Source organism: Coregonus clupeaformis, chromosome 17 (genome assembly GCF_020615455.1).
Source record: "Coregonus clupeaformis isolate EN_2021a chromosome 17, ASM2061545v1, whole genome shotgun sequence".
NCBI lineage: Eukaryota > Metazoa > Chordata > Actinopteri > Salmoniformes > Salmonidae > Coregonus > Coregonus clupeaformis.
The window spans coordinates 42,588,427-42,601,984 of NC_059208.1; the positions used below are offsets into that span (position 1 = coordinate 42,588,427).

At 43.6% G+C, this 13,558-nt stretch overlaps 1 protein-coding gene across 2 annotated transcripts in view; it reads right to left on the bottom strand.

The window, feature by feature from the left end:
* Positions 1–951: 951 nt before the first annotated feature.
* LOC121586445 (POU domain, class 2, transcription factor 2-like) overlaps positions 952–13,558 on the bottom strand; it is a 45,569-nt gene continuing 32,962 nt past the window's right edge. The window contains exons 5-15 of one of the 2 annotated variants that reach the window (XM_045226364.1): positions 7,286–7,399; positions 6,731–6,949; positions 6,354–6,462; positions 6,038–6,135; positions 5,517–5,711; positions 5,001–5,291; positions 4,550–4,741; positions 4,149–4,197; positions 3,813–3,960; positions 2,954–3,027; positions 952–2,414 (exon numbers count right to left, since the gene is read on the bottom strand). In XM_045226364.1, coding sequence (XP_045082299.1) covers positions 2,116–2,414; positions 2,954–3,027; positions 3,813–3,960; positions 4,149–4,197; positions 4,550–4,741; positions 5,001–5,291; positions 5,517–5,711; positions 6,038–6,135; positions 6,354–6,462; positions 6,731–6,949; positions 7,286–7,399 — 1,788 coding nt within the window. In that variant the 3' untranslated portion in view covers positions 952–2,115. Of the gene's footprint in view, positions 2,415–2,953; positions 3,028–3,812; positions 3,961–4,148; positions 4,198–4,549; positions 4,742–5,000; positions 5,292–5,516; positions 5,712–6,037; positions 6,136–6,335; positions 6,463–6,730; positions 6,950–7,285; positions 7,400–13,558 lie in introns of both variants that reach the window. The other variant, XM_045226363.1, reaches the window with a different exon arrangement.

Consider the following 13,558-nt stretch of genomic DNA (forward strand, 5'->3'; position numbering starts at 1 on the left):
GAGGGGCAGAAGGGATGGGGGGCAGGGGGTTGGGGGCTGGGAGGGACGCTGTCACTTTTGTTTTGGTGTGGAGTCGTCCTCTGTTATTGGGTGTTTGGGTTTTGACACTGCTGAGGTCTCTGTTTGAACACTTGTTTCCTGGCTCTTCCAGCCGGGAGAAACAATGCTTTGGTATCCAAGAGTGACTGACTGGAAGTGAATGATATGAAGTTGGTGGAATTATATGAAAATTATATATATTAAAAAAACAGGCAAACAAATATAATGAAAGGCATAAAGGATTATTTTGGTTCAACATCTCGATACATTCTAGTGTAGTCTGGTGTGTATGTGTGTGTGTGTGTGTGTGTGTGTCTGTGTGTGTGTGTGTGTGTGTGTGTATGTATGTGTACTTGAAGCAACAGGCAGTAGAGTACATTTTGGTGTTCATATAAAGTCTGGTCCATAATTATTGGCACCCTTGATAGAGCAAAAAAGATTGTATAAAATAAATTATTAAAATACTGAGCTATATTGTTGCAAAAAAAAAAAAAGGATAAATTATGTTATTTTATACAAATACAATTGCTCAGAGAAAGTAATAAAAACAAATCTAAAAAAGATAGTGATCAAAATGATTGGCACCCCTGTTTTTAATACTCCAGCTTCCTCCCCTTGTGAGGATAATGACACTGAGCCTTCAAACAACAGGTTTTCAATGGGTTTCAAGGCCAGAGACTGAGATGGCCATTGCTAAATGTTGATTTTGTGGTCAATTAACCATTTATATGTACATGTTTTATTAGTGCTTGGGGTTATTGTCTTGCTGTCTTCCAATCTCATAAAACATTTTAGAAAAAGGCTCAGTGTCATTATCCTCACAAGGGGTATTGAAAACAGGGGTGCCAATAATTTTGACACCTATCTTTTAAAGATTTTTTTTGTATTACTTGTTAAACAAAATCTCTTTCTCTGAGCAATTATTCATATAACATAATATAATTTCCCCATTTATTTTGCATACAATATAGTCCAGTATTTGAATTCTTTATTTTATAGAGTCATTATTGCACATCTTTATCAAGGGTGTCAATAATTTTGGACTGAAACAAAGGAGGCAACAATATCTCATCATATTAAACAAATATTGAAGATAATAACCCTAATGGTGATGATTACAATTTACGATGGTCATGACTATGAGGATTCAATTAGAAAAATCAGTAATAAGAAAATAACCCACAAAATAAGTTGTAAAGTTACTAATTGTTATTAGTCTGAGGTGACTGCTAAATCCACAATACAGTTTAATACTGTAACTAGGTTGAAACTGTAGAGCCACTAGAGAGGTAGGTAGAGATATGTGGGAGGACTGACACTACTAAGATATCTATATCAAATCATGTTTAATTTGGTATGACATAACCCAAAGCTCAAATCATATAAAATACAAAAATAAACGTTGTAAAAGAGCATATTACGATGAAATGATACATGTTTTTGGCGTTGTTGAGTGTGGTTGATGTGCTGATCCTGGACAGATCAGAATCATAAGTCTTTTAAGTAAAGCTTTTCTCTCCGTTTTTTTGGTTTCAGTTTTTGGTACTTCGGTTTTGGAGATTTTGGCATGTTTGTCATTTTTGTCTTTGTGTGTTTCCCTCTAGTTTTTTATTTGGTTTTCTTTCCATCCATCCGCTGAAGCTTGTTGAAAGTCTTTCTTTCTTTCCTTCCTTTCCTGTCCTTGCCACCCATCTCTCACACAAAGTCTTAGTTCAGTTCTCATCCCTGCCCTCTTTTTCATCCAGTTTTGTCAGCTCATTTGTTCTTTTCCAGAGAAAGGAATAAATGTACTGCCTTCCACAATGCCACCTCTCCAACTGTATAGATATATCATTTTTTTGGTTTAAATCTCCCCCGTTCTCCTGTTCTCTCCTCCTCTCCATTCTTCCTTGCTCTCTTCTTCCTCTTTCAATCGGTGTATTTTTTTGGCTTTGAAAGACTCTGGGAGAGAGAGCAGAGGCGACAAATGGAGGGAGAGATAGATGGCTTTGGTTGAAAGGCAAGGTTTTTCTGTAAAGCTCCACTAAAACTCCTCCTCCTCCTCCTTCTGATAGGATCCTTTGGGTTGTGTCGTCATCACTCGGCCATGGCCCCGCCAAGCGGCGGCGGTGAGGCTTCGCTGAACGAGCAGAAGGAGCCAGGGCTGGAGCAGGGAGAGGCGGAGCAGGAGTCGACGTCCATGCCGCTGGCGCCGGGGGGTGGAGAGGCGCCCCTGGGACTGCCGACCAATCCCACGCCGGCTTGGGGGGACGCCATAGGCAGAAGGGTGTGACGGTTGAAGAATAGGGAGGGGCGAACCCCAGCCCCGCTCAGGATCATCTGACCTCCGGCCTCAAGACTGGAAATGGGCAGCTGCCCACCACTGGCAGCCAGAGCTGAGCCATGATCGAGTTTCAGGGGACGCGGTGAGAGAGGCAGGTGGAAGAATTGATGTGGGAAGAGAAAGGTAGAGGAGAAATAATAAAAGTGAATACACCTACCAGAGATACATGGGCATCGATTTGGGTGACACTGTAACTGATGACATGGTGAGATGAAGGATGGTGATGATGAAGGAGAGACATTGCAACAGATGAGATAAAGTAGTGTGGGTAGAGCAAGGAGAGCTTAGTTAGTCAGAGCTTGCAGAAAAACTCACGCTTGGCACATACACACAGACACACACGACACTCCCATTATCTACTTGGTGGTGATATGGATGGAATGGGATGGTGTGAAGACATGCAATTTCAATTGATCTGAAATCGCATGTTGAAATGATGGCAAATTGAGGGACATCTTCTTTTCAGAATTGTATCCTATTGACATCAATTCATGATTTACACGAGGCAGCGTTGCGTGCACTTATCAGAAGTCAGAATACCGTCCATAATCTGGATACACACTTTTGTCAGATTTTGTCAGACTAACACACCTTGCATTGTGGCCAGGGGATTGCTGCTGACGAGAGCCTGGTTCATCCCTGTGCTTACTCCCATCATTGTGTTCCTGGAATATGTATGGGTCCATATTCACCCATGTGCACATACACACACATTCAAACACGCACACATTCACACATGCAGAGTTAGAGAAAGGACCAAGAGGGTTAAGTGAAAGCTCATTAATCAAACACCCACATTTATGTCTGTTATGGATACACAACATGTTTTGAATTTATGCATTGGGTCTGACTCTGGGTTGACTAACACGTTCGTGCCTGCAGACAAATATTCATGTTTCTTCATATGTGTGAGAACTTTCAGATTTGCTGCAAAACAGGTGGGGTGACATGACATTCCACATGTAGTCCAATACCATAAATTCCCAGCAAGTCAGTAAATATCACCTCATCCAGTCTCAAAGTTTGCTTTATTGGCTGCGTATGATGTTACAGTGTGTGCAGCGAAATACTTGTCTGTAAATCTCAGAATGTCAGTTACGCTATGTACTCTTGCTGATTGATTAGCGTGCATGTTGGTGTTTATTTGACAACCTGGCAAAGTGATGAAACACAGAAAGGTGTGTTGAGGATACAGTGTTAGGAGTCAGTGTTCAATTGAGCACATGTGCAGTAGTCGTTGAGTGTGCAAGGGACAGAGAGCGGATAGAGTAGACCACCGAATTAGAATGATATAATTAGGGGACACTAACCCAGCGTCTACTATCAAAGTGTGTTTGTGTTTGTTGAGTATGAGGGATTGTTCAGTGTTAGATTGAGTAAGTGTAGAACAGTAGTTGAGAGAGAGAGAGAGAGAGAGAGAGAGAGAGAGAGAGAGAGCAAGGACACTCACCCAGCGTTCAGGCTGTGGGTACTGAGGGTGGGAGGGGCGGGGCTGGCTGTGCTGTGTGGAGGCGGAGTCATAGAGGAGGAGGCGGAGCTGGTGGCTGCAGAGCCACTGGGAGTCAGAGGGCAGGTCGCCGAGGGCGATGGACTGGTCACTGAGAAAGAGAGAGAGAACCATCAGTAGTAATATGAATGCTAAACAGTACATTTGGTTACATTGATAGGTTGCCCCAATGGCCATGGTACTGAGCATCTGCACTTCCACTAAAGGGAATTTAGACCTCTGGCACTTGTGGCCTAGCTTCACAAAAACACAAATGTATCAAAAAATCTATTTCCTCACCTGTTGTGCTGAGGCTGGTGGCAGCCTGGTGCAGCCCCTGACTGGACATCTGGAGGGAGAGGTACAGAAAGAAAGAAAGAAAGAAAGAAAGAAAGAAAGAAAGAAAGAAAGAAAGAAAGAAAGAAAGAAAGAAAGAAAGAGAGAGGTGGATAGGTTGTGAGCAGGAGAGAGACAGAAGAAACGTGCTCTCATGGTGTAACTGTGATGACGTGTGGGTTGGTGTGTAACATATCACACCTCATACAACAGTGTAGCCATTTGCATGGTGCTGAGAGTGGAGCAGTGCAGGATGGGTTGGGCCACAGGGTCACAGAGGGAGGGGGCATGTCCATAGATATAGAAAGGCCTGCCAATGAGAGGCATGGTGGGGAGGGTGTGGATGGGTGAGTGCAGGGTCATACCATGTGTGGGCTGTAGCAGGGGGGTTTGTGCATCACAGAGGGGGGCTGGCTGGGCAGGGGTGGGGTGGCACTGCAAGGGTTGATGCGCTTCTCTTTCTGGCGTCGGTTGCAGAACCAGACCCGGATCACCTCCTTCTCCATGTTGAGCTGCTGGCCCATCAGGAGGATCTCCTCTGAGTTAGGCTTCTGGTTCTGGAGGGAACGCGGTCAGAAATCATGGTCAAGCATTTTGTCACAGGCCACAAACATTTTATATCGCACAAAGCTGTCAATGTTACGTTCAACAGTTTCAGCGGTATTTAGAAAATACCAAGCAAGGATCAATATTTTTAAATGAAAAAAAAGTGAAATAAACTTCAATAAACTGTTGGGGACAGAGTCATTGGTTTATGTAGAATGTAATTTGAGTGGGTTCCCTAGGGGTCTGTTGTGGGACCTATCTCTTTCTTACCAAGATGAAGTTGTGCTCTAAAGCCACCCGAACGTTGGTCTCAATGCTGGTGCGTTTCTTCCTGCGGCGCCCCGGCATGCCCTCAAACCCCATCATGGGGGAGGAGAGAGAGTTCGGGCTGGGAAGCATGCTGTCTATCGCCATGGTCTCTGCATCGTTTAGCCACTTCTCAAGCAGAGGCTTGAGCTTGCACATATTCTTAAAGCTCAGGTTGAGGGCCTCGAAGCGAGAGATGGTGGTCTGGCTGAAATCATTCCCATACAGTTTCCCCATCGCCATGCCTACGTCACCCTGAGGGAAGAGAGAATTTGTGTTAAACAGTCATCTTCATTCTGGCCTCTAGCTCCTCCTGACCCCCCCTCACTGCAAACACACATACACACTCGGACCCATGTGAAGTCTAGCTTGATCAAATTGCTCCTGGTTCTCTTGACCTTTATCACAACACATACACACACACGCACACACATGCACACACACACACACACACACACACATATATACATACAAGCGTACCTGTGTGAAGCCTAGTTTGATGCGTCTCTGTTTGAAGGTGCGGGCGAACTGCTCCAGCTCCTCCAGGTCACTGGGCTCCTCGCCGTGCGGGCCAGAGGTCACCGAGGTCATGGGGGCTGCTGAGGCCCCGGTGGTCACGCCGCCGTCCCCGCTCTTGTCCCTCTGTAATGATGAGAGGCCATCACCATGGCGACGCTACAGTACATGAGACATAAACCCATATCATTCCTGTGGAATTGCGAGGGGTGGCTGGCACACTGACATTAGCAATGTTTAAACTGTATATCAATTCAAACACACTCTGGGTTACTGGTTTTGTTTTGATTAGATCAGTGTTTGGATCAATGCACCAGCACTGATTCAACAGAGCTCTTTGATTTCTGCTTGTAGAGGCAGATCCCTACTGTACTTACAAGTATGTAGTACAGGATGTTTTAAAGTGTAGTCTCAACACACACACACACGGGGAGACACACACGGACACACACACACATTTTAGGTGGTTTTCAATAATACTATACCTGTGCTTGCAGTCCCATCCTGGGTGGTGTAGTTAGAAGACTCCCCTGGCTTTGCTGATGCTGAGGTAGGGGAATTAAATTAGGTGTCGAGAGCAAACCTGAGGAACACAACGGAGAAGCAATTAACACTATTAACACTATTAAAGTATTGTAATTACATGAACACTACTTTATTGTATTTTAACTGTATTATTTCAACTTGTTTTAGAACTAAGCAGTTAGATCATAATGCCAAGCTCTACATTATGTTTTGTGCGAAGAGTAAGTCACAGTGTTGATGATGGTGGTTCCCACTTACTTAGTAGGTCCCACTTACCCTGCTGCCCCTGTTGTCCCTGGGCTTGAGGCAGGAGGAACTGAGGAGAATGCAGGTGGTGGCCGGGCATCAGGACTAACTGCTGCAGCTGCAACAGCTGTTGGATATCCTACAGGAGTAAGAGAGAGGGGGAGCAGGAGCGAGAGAGAAAGAGAAAGAGGTCAACAAGTCATGTTTGATTTGCAACATACACACACCCTTGGAGGAAATATAATGCAAAGAAATGAGCAAAGAACCAAAATGTGCACAGCCCCAGCCTTTAAACTAACATCACCCAAGAGTATATAGAGAAACACTTCTGACATAGATGAATGTTGGTTAGTGCGTTAGATTGACTTAAAGCTGGTCATATCTGATCCGTGACTGGCTGCTCCTACCTGGGCGGTGAGCTGGATAGGCTGAGAGAGGGTGAGCTGGGGCGGGGCTTGCTCCTGTTTGGTCAGCTGTTGTTGCTGCTGCTGCTGATTGGCTTGGGCGGCTGCGTGGGCGGCATGAACAGCGTGAGCCGCGTTGGACTGCTGCACGGCGGCGGCCAGGAGCTGAGCCTGGGCCTGCTGAAGCAACAGCTGCTGCTGCGCAGGCAAGAGGGCAGCCAGCTGAGGAAGAGGAGGAGGAGGTGGAGGAGAAGGTAGGGTTTGCCCAAAGAGAGGAGGGGGAAAAGCAGTAGAGGTAGAGAAAAATAATAGTGTCACCCAGCATTTGAGCAGGCAGTAAGAGGCAGAGATGGGATCAATTCCATTTTAATTTAGTCAATTCAGGAATGAGGAAGATTTTAATTTGAATTTCCGTTTACTTCCTGAATTGACAGAATTGAAGTGAAATGGAATTCACTCCAACCTTGGAAAGACGCAAGCAAGAGCAAGAGCGAAGCAGATGATGCTTACTGTCTATCACCCTAACCGCCAACACACTACATCTGTGCCAGTGCTTACCCCTGCCAGCTGACTCCCTGCCAACATGAGTTGTGTGTGAGGGTGAGGCGTCTGCTGCTGGGAGGGAGGCGGCACATGGGTGGAGGTCATCTCAGGTCCCGCCTCACTTTTACTCTGCAGGGTGAATAATATCAAACATTGAATAGGGTTAAAACTCAACAGGTAAATACATCAAAAGAATAATCATCAAAATGTTTTGGGACATCTGGTACACAGGCCTCAATCTAGTTGCCAAAATGTGTCCCTTAAATGGACAGAAATATGGTCCAGAAATGACCTGATTGGCGCATAAACATATTTTTTGCCTAAAACTAAGGATCTGGGTGGTTTCATGAGTATCATCTATATATGAACCACACAGCTAACATTCAAGCCAAAACATGACGTAGACCATTAGCAACTAAACTTCCACATTTTCTACGCATACTGTATCACCAGTCACACAACACTGAACAATTAAATCTAGAGTAATGTTAAATAAAACATTTAAAGTTACAAACGTAATCTGCAATAAATACAACTATGTCAACAGATTTTAGCAAATATATTACAAATAAAAAATGGAAATATTACATTTACATAAGTATTCAGACCCTTTACTCAGTACTTTGTTGAAGCACCTTTGGCAGCAATTACAGCCTCAAGACTTCTTGGGTATGACGCTACAAGCTTGGCACACCTGTATTTGGGGAGTTTCTCCCATTCTTCTCTGCAGATCCTCTCAATGTCTGTCAGGTTGGATGGGGAGCGTTGCTGCACAGCTATTTTCAGGTCTCTCCAGAGATGTTCGATCGGGTTCAAGTCCGGCCTGTGGCTGGGCCATTCAAAGACATTCAGAGACTTGTCCCGAAGCCACTCCTGCGTTGTCTTGGCTGTGTGCTTAGGGTTGTCCTGTAGGAAGGTGAACCTTCGCCCCAGTCTGAGGTCCTGAGCGCTCTGGAGCAGGTTTTCATCAAAGATCTCTCTGTACTTTGCTCCGTTCATCTTGCCCTCAATCCTGACTAGTCTCACAGTCCCTGTCACTGAAAAGCATCCCCACAGCATGATGCTGGAATACAGATATGCATCAGTTGGTCACAGATACCTTTAAAAAAAAGTAGGGGCGTGGATCAGAAAACCAGTCAGTACCTGATGTGCCCACAATTTGCCTCATGCAGCGCGACACATCTCCTTCGCATAGAGTTGATCAGGCTATTGATTGTGGCCTGTGGAATGTTGTCCCACTCCTCTTCAATGGCTGTGCGAAGTTGCTGGATATTGGCGGGAACTGGAACACGTCAATCCAGAGCATCCCAAACATGCTCAATGGGTGACATGTCTGGTGAGTATGCAGTCCATGGAAGAACTGGGACATTTTCAGCTTCCAGATCCTTGCGACATTGGGCCGTGCATTATCATGCTGAAACATGAGGTGATGGCGGCGGGTGAATGGCACAACAATGGGCCTCAGGATCTCGTCACGGCATCTCTGTGCATTCAAATTGCCATCGATAAAATGCAATTGTATTCGTTGTCTGTAGCTTATGCCTGCACATACCATAATCCCACCGCCACCATCGGGCACTCTGTTCACAACATTGACATCAGCAAACCGCTCGCCCACACGACGCCATACATGTGGTCTGCGGTTGTGAGGCCGGTTGGACGTACTTCCAAGTTCTCTAAAACAACGTTGGACGCGGCTTATGATAGAGAAATTAACATCAAATTATCTGGCAACAGCTCTGGTTGCCATTCCTGCAGTCAGCATGGCAATTGCACTCTCCCTCAAAACTTGAGACATCTGTGGCATTGTGTTGTGTGACAAAATTGCACATTTTAGAGTGGCCTTTTATTGTCCCCAGCACAAGGTGCACCTCTGTAATGATCAGGCTGTTTAATCAGCTTCTTGATATGCCACACCTGTCAGGTGGGTGGATTATCTTGGCAAAGGAAAATGCTTACTAACAGGGATGTAAACAAATTTGGGCACAAAATTTGAAATAAATAAGCTTTTCGTGCGTATGGAAAGTTTCTGGGATATTTTATTGCAGCTCATGAAACATGGGACCAACACTTTACATGTCGCAGGGCACAAAATTAACACCCGCCAAATGCGGGTAGATTTAGGTATTGGCAGGTAAGAATGTCTATTTCACCAGCCACGTTGGCGGGTGGTCAATTTGCAGGGCTCTATAGTGCGAGCATTACATTTGAATCTGTGAATAAAAAATAGAGTCAAAAGCCAAGTATCCGCATATATGCGAGTTGTGATTTCTAGCAAAAAATGCTGACGTAGCTGTTTTCAAAGTATTTCTGCTGTTTTGTTTCATAGCTGAACATTATTTCTCATCTGATATTTGGGGTAAAAGAATCGGGTCACAAAACATTTCATTAAATTGAGCAATATACCACATTACTTCTTAATAATACATTTCTTGTTTTAGAAACATTACAAAGGATGGTCATCATTTTTTAAATATAATTTAGGCAAAAATATATTTTGGCTGGTAAAAATTCTGAGTGGCTGGTAGATTTTTTCATCTACCTGCCACAGTGGCAGTGAATTTTAGGCCCTGATGTTGCATTTATATTTTTGTTCAGTGTATATGTGACTTGTTTCAGGAAACAAGGCATATGTCGCGCTTCACTACTTCACAGGAGAGGCATTTGAACGTAAACGTTTTTTTTTTTTAAATCAAAATGTGTCTTTTGGCAGAAATGCCTTCTGGAACATGTGAACTTTTATGTGCCTTAATAACAAACTTGGATTTCATCTGTAAATATGTATAAAATTGTTAAATGAGCCTAATGGGTTTAGCCACGGAAAAAGACAGGAACCTTCCCACTAGCCATGATTGGCTGAGATAATGGATGGGCTGGACATGCCGAGAGATTTGTTCGGATTGGTCTGCCATGTAGCATGCTTCTGTCTATAACATGAGCTGCTCAGTATGTGTAGGTAATCCTTTCTAATGCAGCTTTTTTGAAAGATATCACAAAGAACTGCAAAAGTGTTACTAATGCTCTCCACTTTCTGGAGGACCGAGTTTTGATATCAGTGGAATGTCCAGTAGAAGCAGAGTATGATAGCTAAGGGGATGGAGAACATTCTGGCGTTTGATTGCATATATGCAGAGGGAGTCGAAAAGAGAACACACAGAAGGCTGTTGTATAAAACATCTGTCTCCAGATTACATTTTCAAACTAAGGGCAACCATGGCATCCGTGACAGAGAGAGAGAAGCGTTCATCCATGTATACAGGTAAGAGAGTCTAGCTTTTCAGATATGATATATTTCTAATTTTCTCAGAAAGTTGTTTTCATTGCAAGTTAAAGCGTACTGTTAGCTAGCTAGCTAACGTTAGCTGGCTGGCTCGCTAGCTAACATTACGTGTATGATGTGTGTAGTATTATTATTTGTATGTCAGAGCCATTTGCATTGCTAGGTATAGCCTAATGTTCGCTAGCTAGCGAACATTGAACCTAGTTGGTTAGCGTTAGCTTCCTGCAGATTCATGCAGGGTAGTAACTTTATGAGTTGGGATTATGGTTCATTGTTTAGCTAGTTAGCTACATGTCTAAACAAAAGACTCCACTATGCAAGTAACCATTTCACTGTACCGTTTACACCTTCTGTATCCTGTGCATGTGACAAATAAACGTTGATTTTATTTGATATAGTGTGTATGTTACCAGAGACGGTAATGTGAAGAACAACATGACCTGCACCAAAGTCAAATTAGGATATAACGTTAGGCCAACAAGATAGTATCCAAGTAAAAAAATTATCCGGTAGAATGCCCTGCTTTTATTTTTATCACACTCACAACCGTGAGCTATTTTCTGTAATTAGCTCGCCATTAACTTTTAAATAATGATCTTGTTGTGTAATAATAAATACAAATTAGCTAAAGTTAAGACGTTGTCAGCTATATGATATGGTCATCATTTGAACTGGCTAGCTACCAAGCTAGAAATTAACCAAAACATTGTTAAGAAAGTTTATTTTGTCTTTTGGTTTGCTGGATTGACATATACTAAATTAATTTTTAAATGGATTTTTTTTTTGTGTTAAAATACACCAGTTATGCTATTTTGGACCACCAGGCTGCTGACGTCATGCAGCCTGTAGTTTTTGTGTTTATACTTTTTCAAAACGACAACGATACGTTTGATGTCGGTGGACAATAGACATTTACATTTGAGTCATTTTGCAAACACTCTTATCCAGAGCGACTTACAGTTAAGTGAGTGCATACATAATTTCTTTATTTTTCATAGTGGCCCCCCTGTGGGAATCGAACCCACAACCCTGGCATTGCAAACGCCATGCTCTACCAACTGAGCTACATCCCTGCCGGCCATTCCCTCCCCTACCCTGGACGACGCTGGGCCAATTGTGCGCCGCCCCATGGGTCTCCCGGTTGTGGCCGGCTACGACAGAGCCTGGATTCGAACCAGGATCTCTAGTGGCAAAGGTTCCTTAGACCACTGCGCCACTCGGGAGCCAGGCAGACATGTCGATAGATGTAGTATAAACCAGCCTTTAGTGTTGAAATCTTTGGTTGTTTAGTACACTACCATACTCACTCTGTTTAGCACATGGCCTCACTTGAATCCTTAAAGAGATGGGTGGGGCTAAGGCTTAAGAGGGTGTGAACGATGCTGAATGGGTGTAGACAAAGAAGAGCTCGCCAGAACGTGTACCAAAACATTCAAGGGCCATTTTCTCAAAAGTGGGGTTACAAGTTTATCAACTTCCAAAGCATAATTACTTTCCCATTGTTCCTCAACTGTAGTGTATGATATACCATTTTCTAGCTCTGAGTCTCTACTTTTATCCAATTTAAAAAACAGCATTTCACATTTTGCTACATAAGACTGAATTGAGCCAGTCGGAAAGTATTCAGACCCCTTGACGTTTTCAAAATGTTGTTAGGTTACAGCCTTATTCTAAATTGATTGAATGGTTTTTCCACCCGCATCAATCTACACACAATACCCCATAACGACAAAGCAAAAACAGTTTTTTTTAGTTTTGTTGCTAATTTATAAAATAAAATAAACATCTCCACAGCATGATGCTGCCACCACCATGCTTCACCGTAGGGACGGTGCCAGGTTTCCTCCAGACGTGAGTCGTGATGCTTGGCATTCAGGCCAAAGAGTTCAATCTTGATTTCATCAGGCCAGTGAATCTTGTTTCTCATGGTCTGAGAGTCTTTAGGTGCCTTTTGGCTAACTCCAAGCGGGCTGTCATGTGCCTTTTACAGAGGAGTGGCTTCCGTCTGGCCACTCTACCATAAAAGGCCTGATTGGTGGAGTGCTGCAGAGATGGTTGTCCTGGAAGGTTCTCCCATCTCCACAGAGGAACTCTAGAGCTCTGTCAGAATGACCATCGGGTTCTTGGTCACCTCCCTGACCAAGGCCCTTCTCCCCTGATTGCTCAGTTTGGCCAGGCAGCCAGCTCTAGGAAGAGTCTTGGTGGTTCCAAACTTCTTCCACTGTGTTCTTGGGGACCTTCAATGCTGCAGAATTTTTTGGGCACCCTGCATCCTGAGCTCGATTTCGAGTCTCATAGCAAAGGGTCTGAATACTTATGTAAAAAAGGTATTTCAGTTTTTTATTAGTTTTTTATTAGCAAAAATGTCTAAGAACCTGTTTTCGCTTTGTGATTATGGGGTATTGTGAGTAGATTGCTGAGGAAATGTTTTTATTTAATCCATTTTAGAATAAGGCTGTAATGTAACAAAATGTGGAAAAAGGCACTGTATATACTGAACAAAAATATAAACACAACATGTAAAGTGTTGGTCCCATATTTTATGAGCTGAAATAAAAGATCCCATACATTTTCTAGACGCACAAAAAGCTTATTTCACTCTAATTTTGTGCACAAATTTGTTTACATCCCTGTTGGTGAGCATTTTTTCCTTTGCCAAGATAATCCATCCACCTGACAGGTGTGGCATATCAAGAAGCTGATTAAACAGCACAATCATTACATAGGTGCACCTTGTGCTGGGGACAAAAAATGCCACTCTAAAATGTGCAGTTTTGTCACACAACACAATGCCACAGATGTCTCAAGTTTTGAGGGAGCATGCAATTGGCATGCTGACTGCAGGAATGTCCACCAGAGCTGTTGCCAGAGAATGTAATGTTAATTTCTCTATCATAAGCCGCCTCCAACATCTTTTAGAGAATTTGGCAGTACATCAAACCAGCCTCACAACCGCAGACCACGTGTAACCACGCCAGTCCAGGGTGGGTCTGGCTCCGTAACCTATG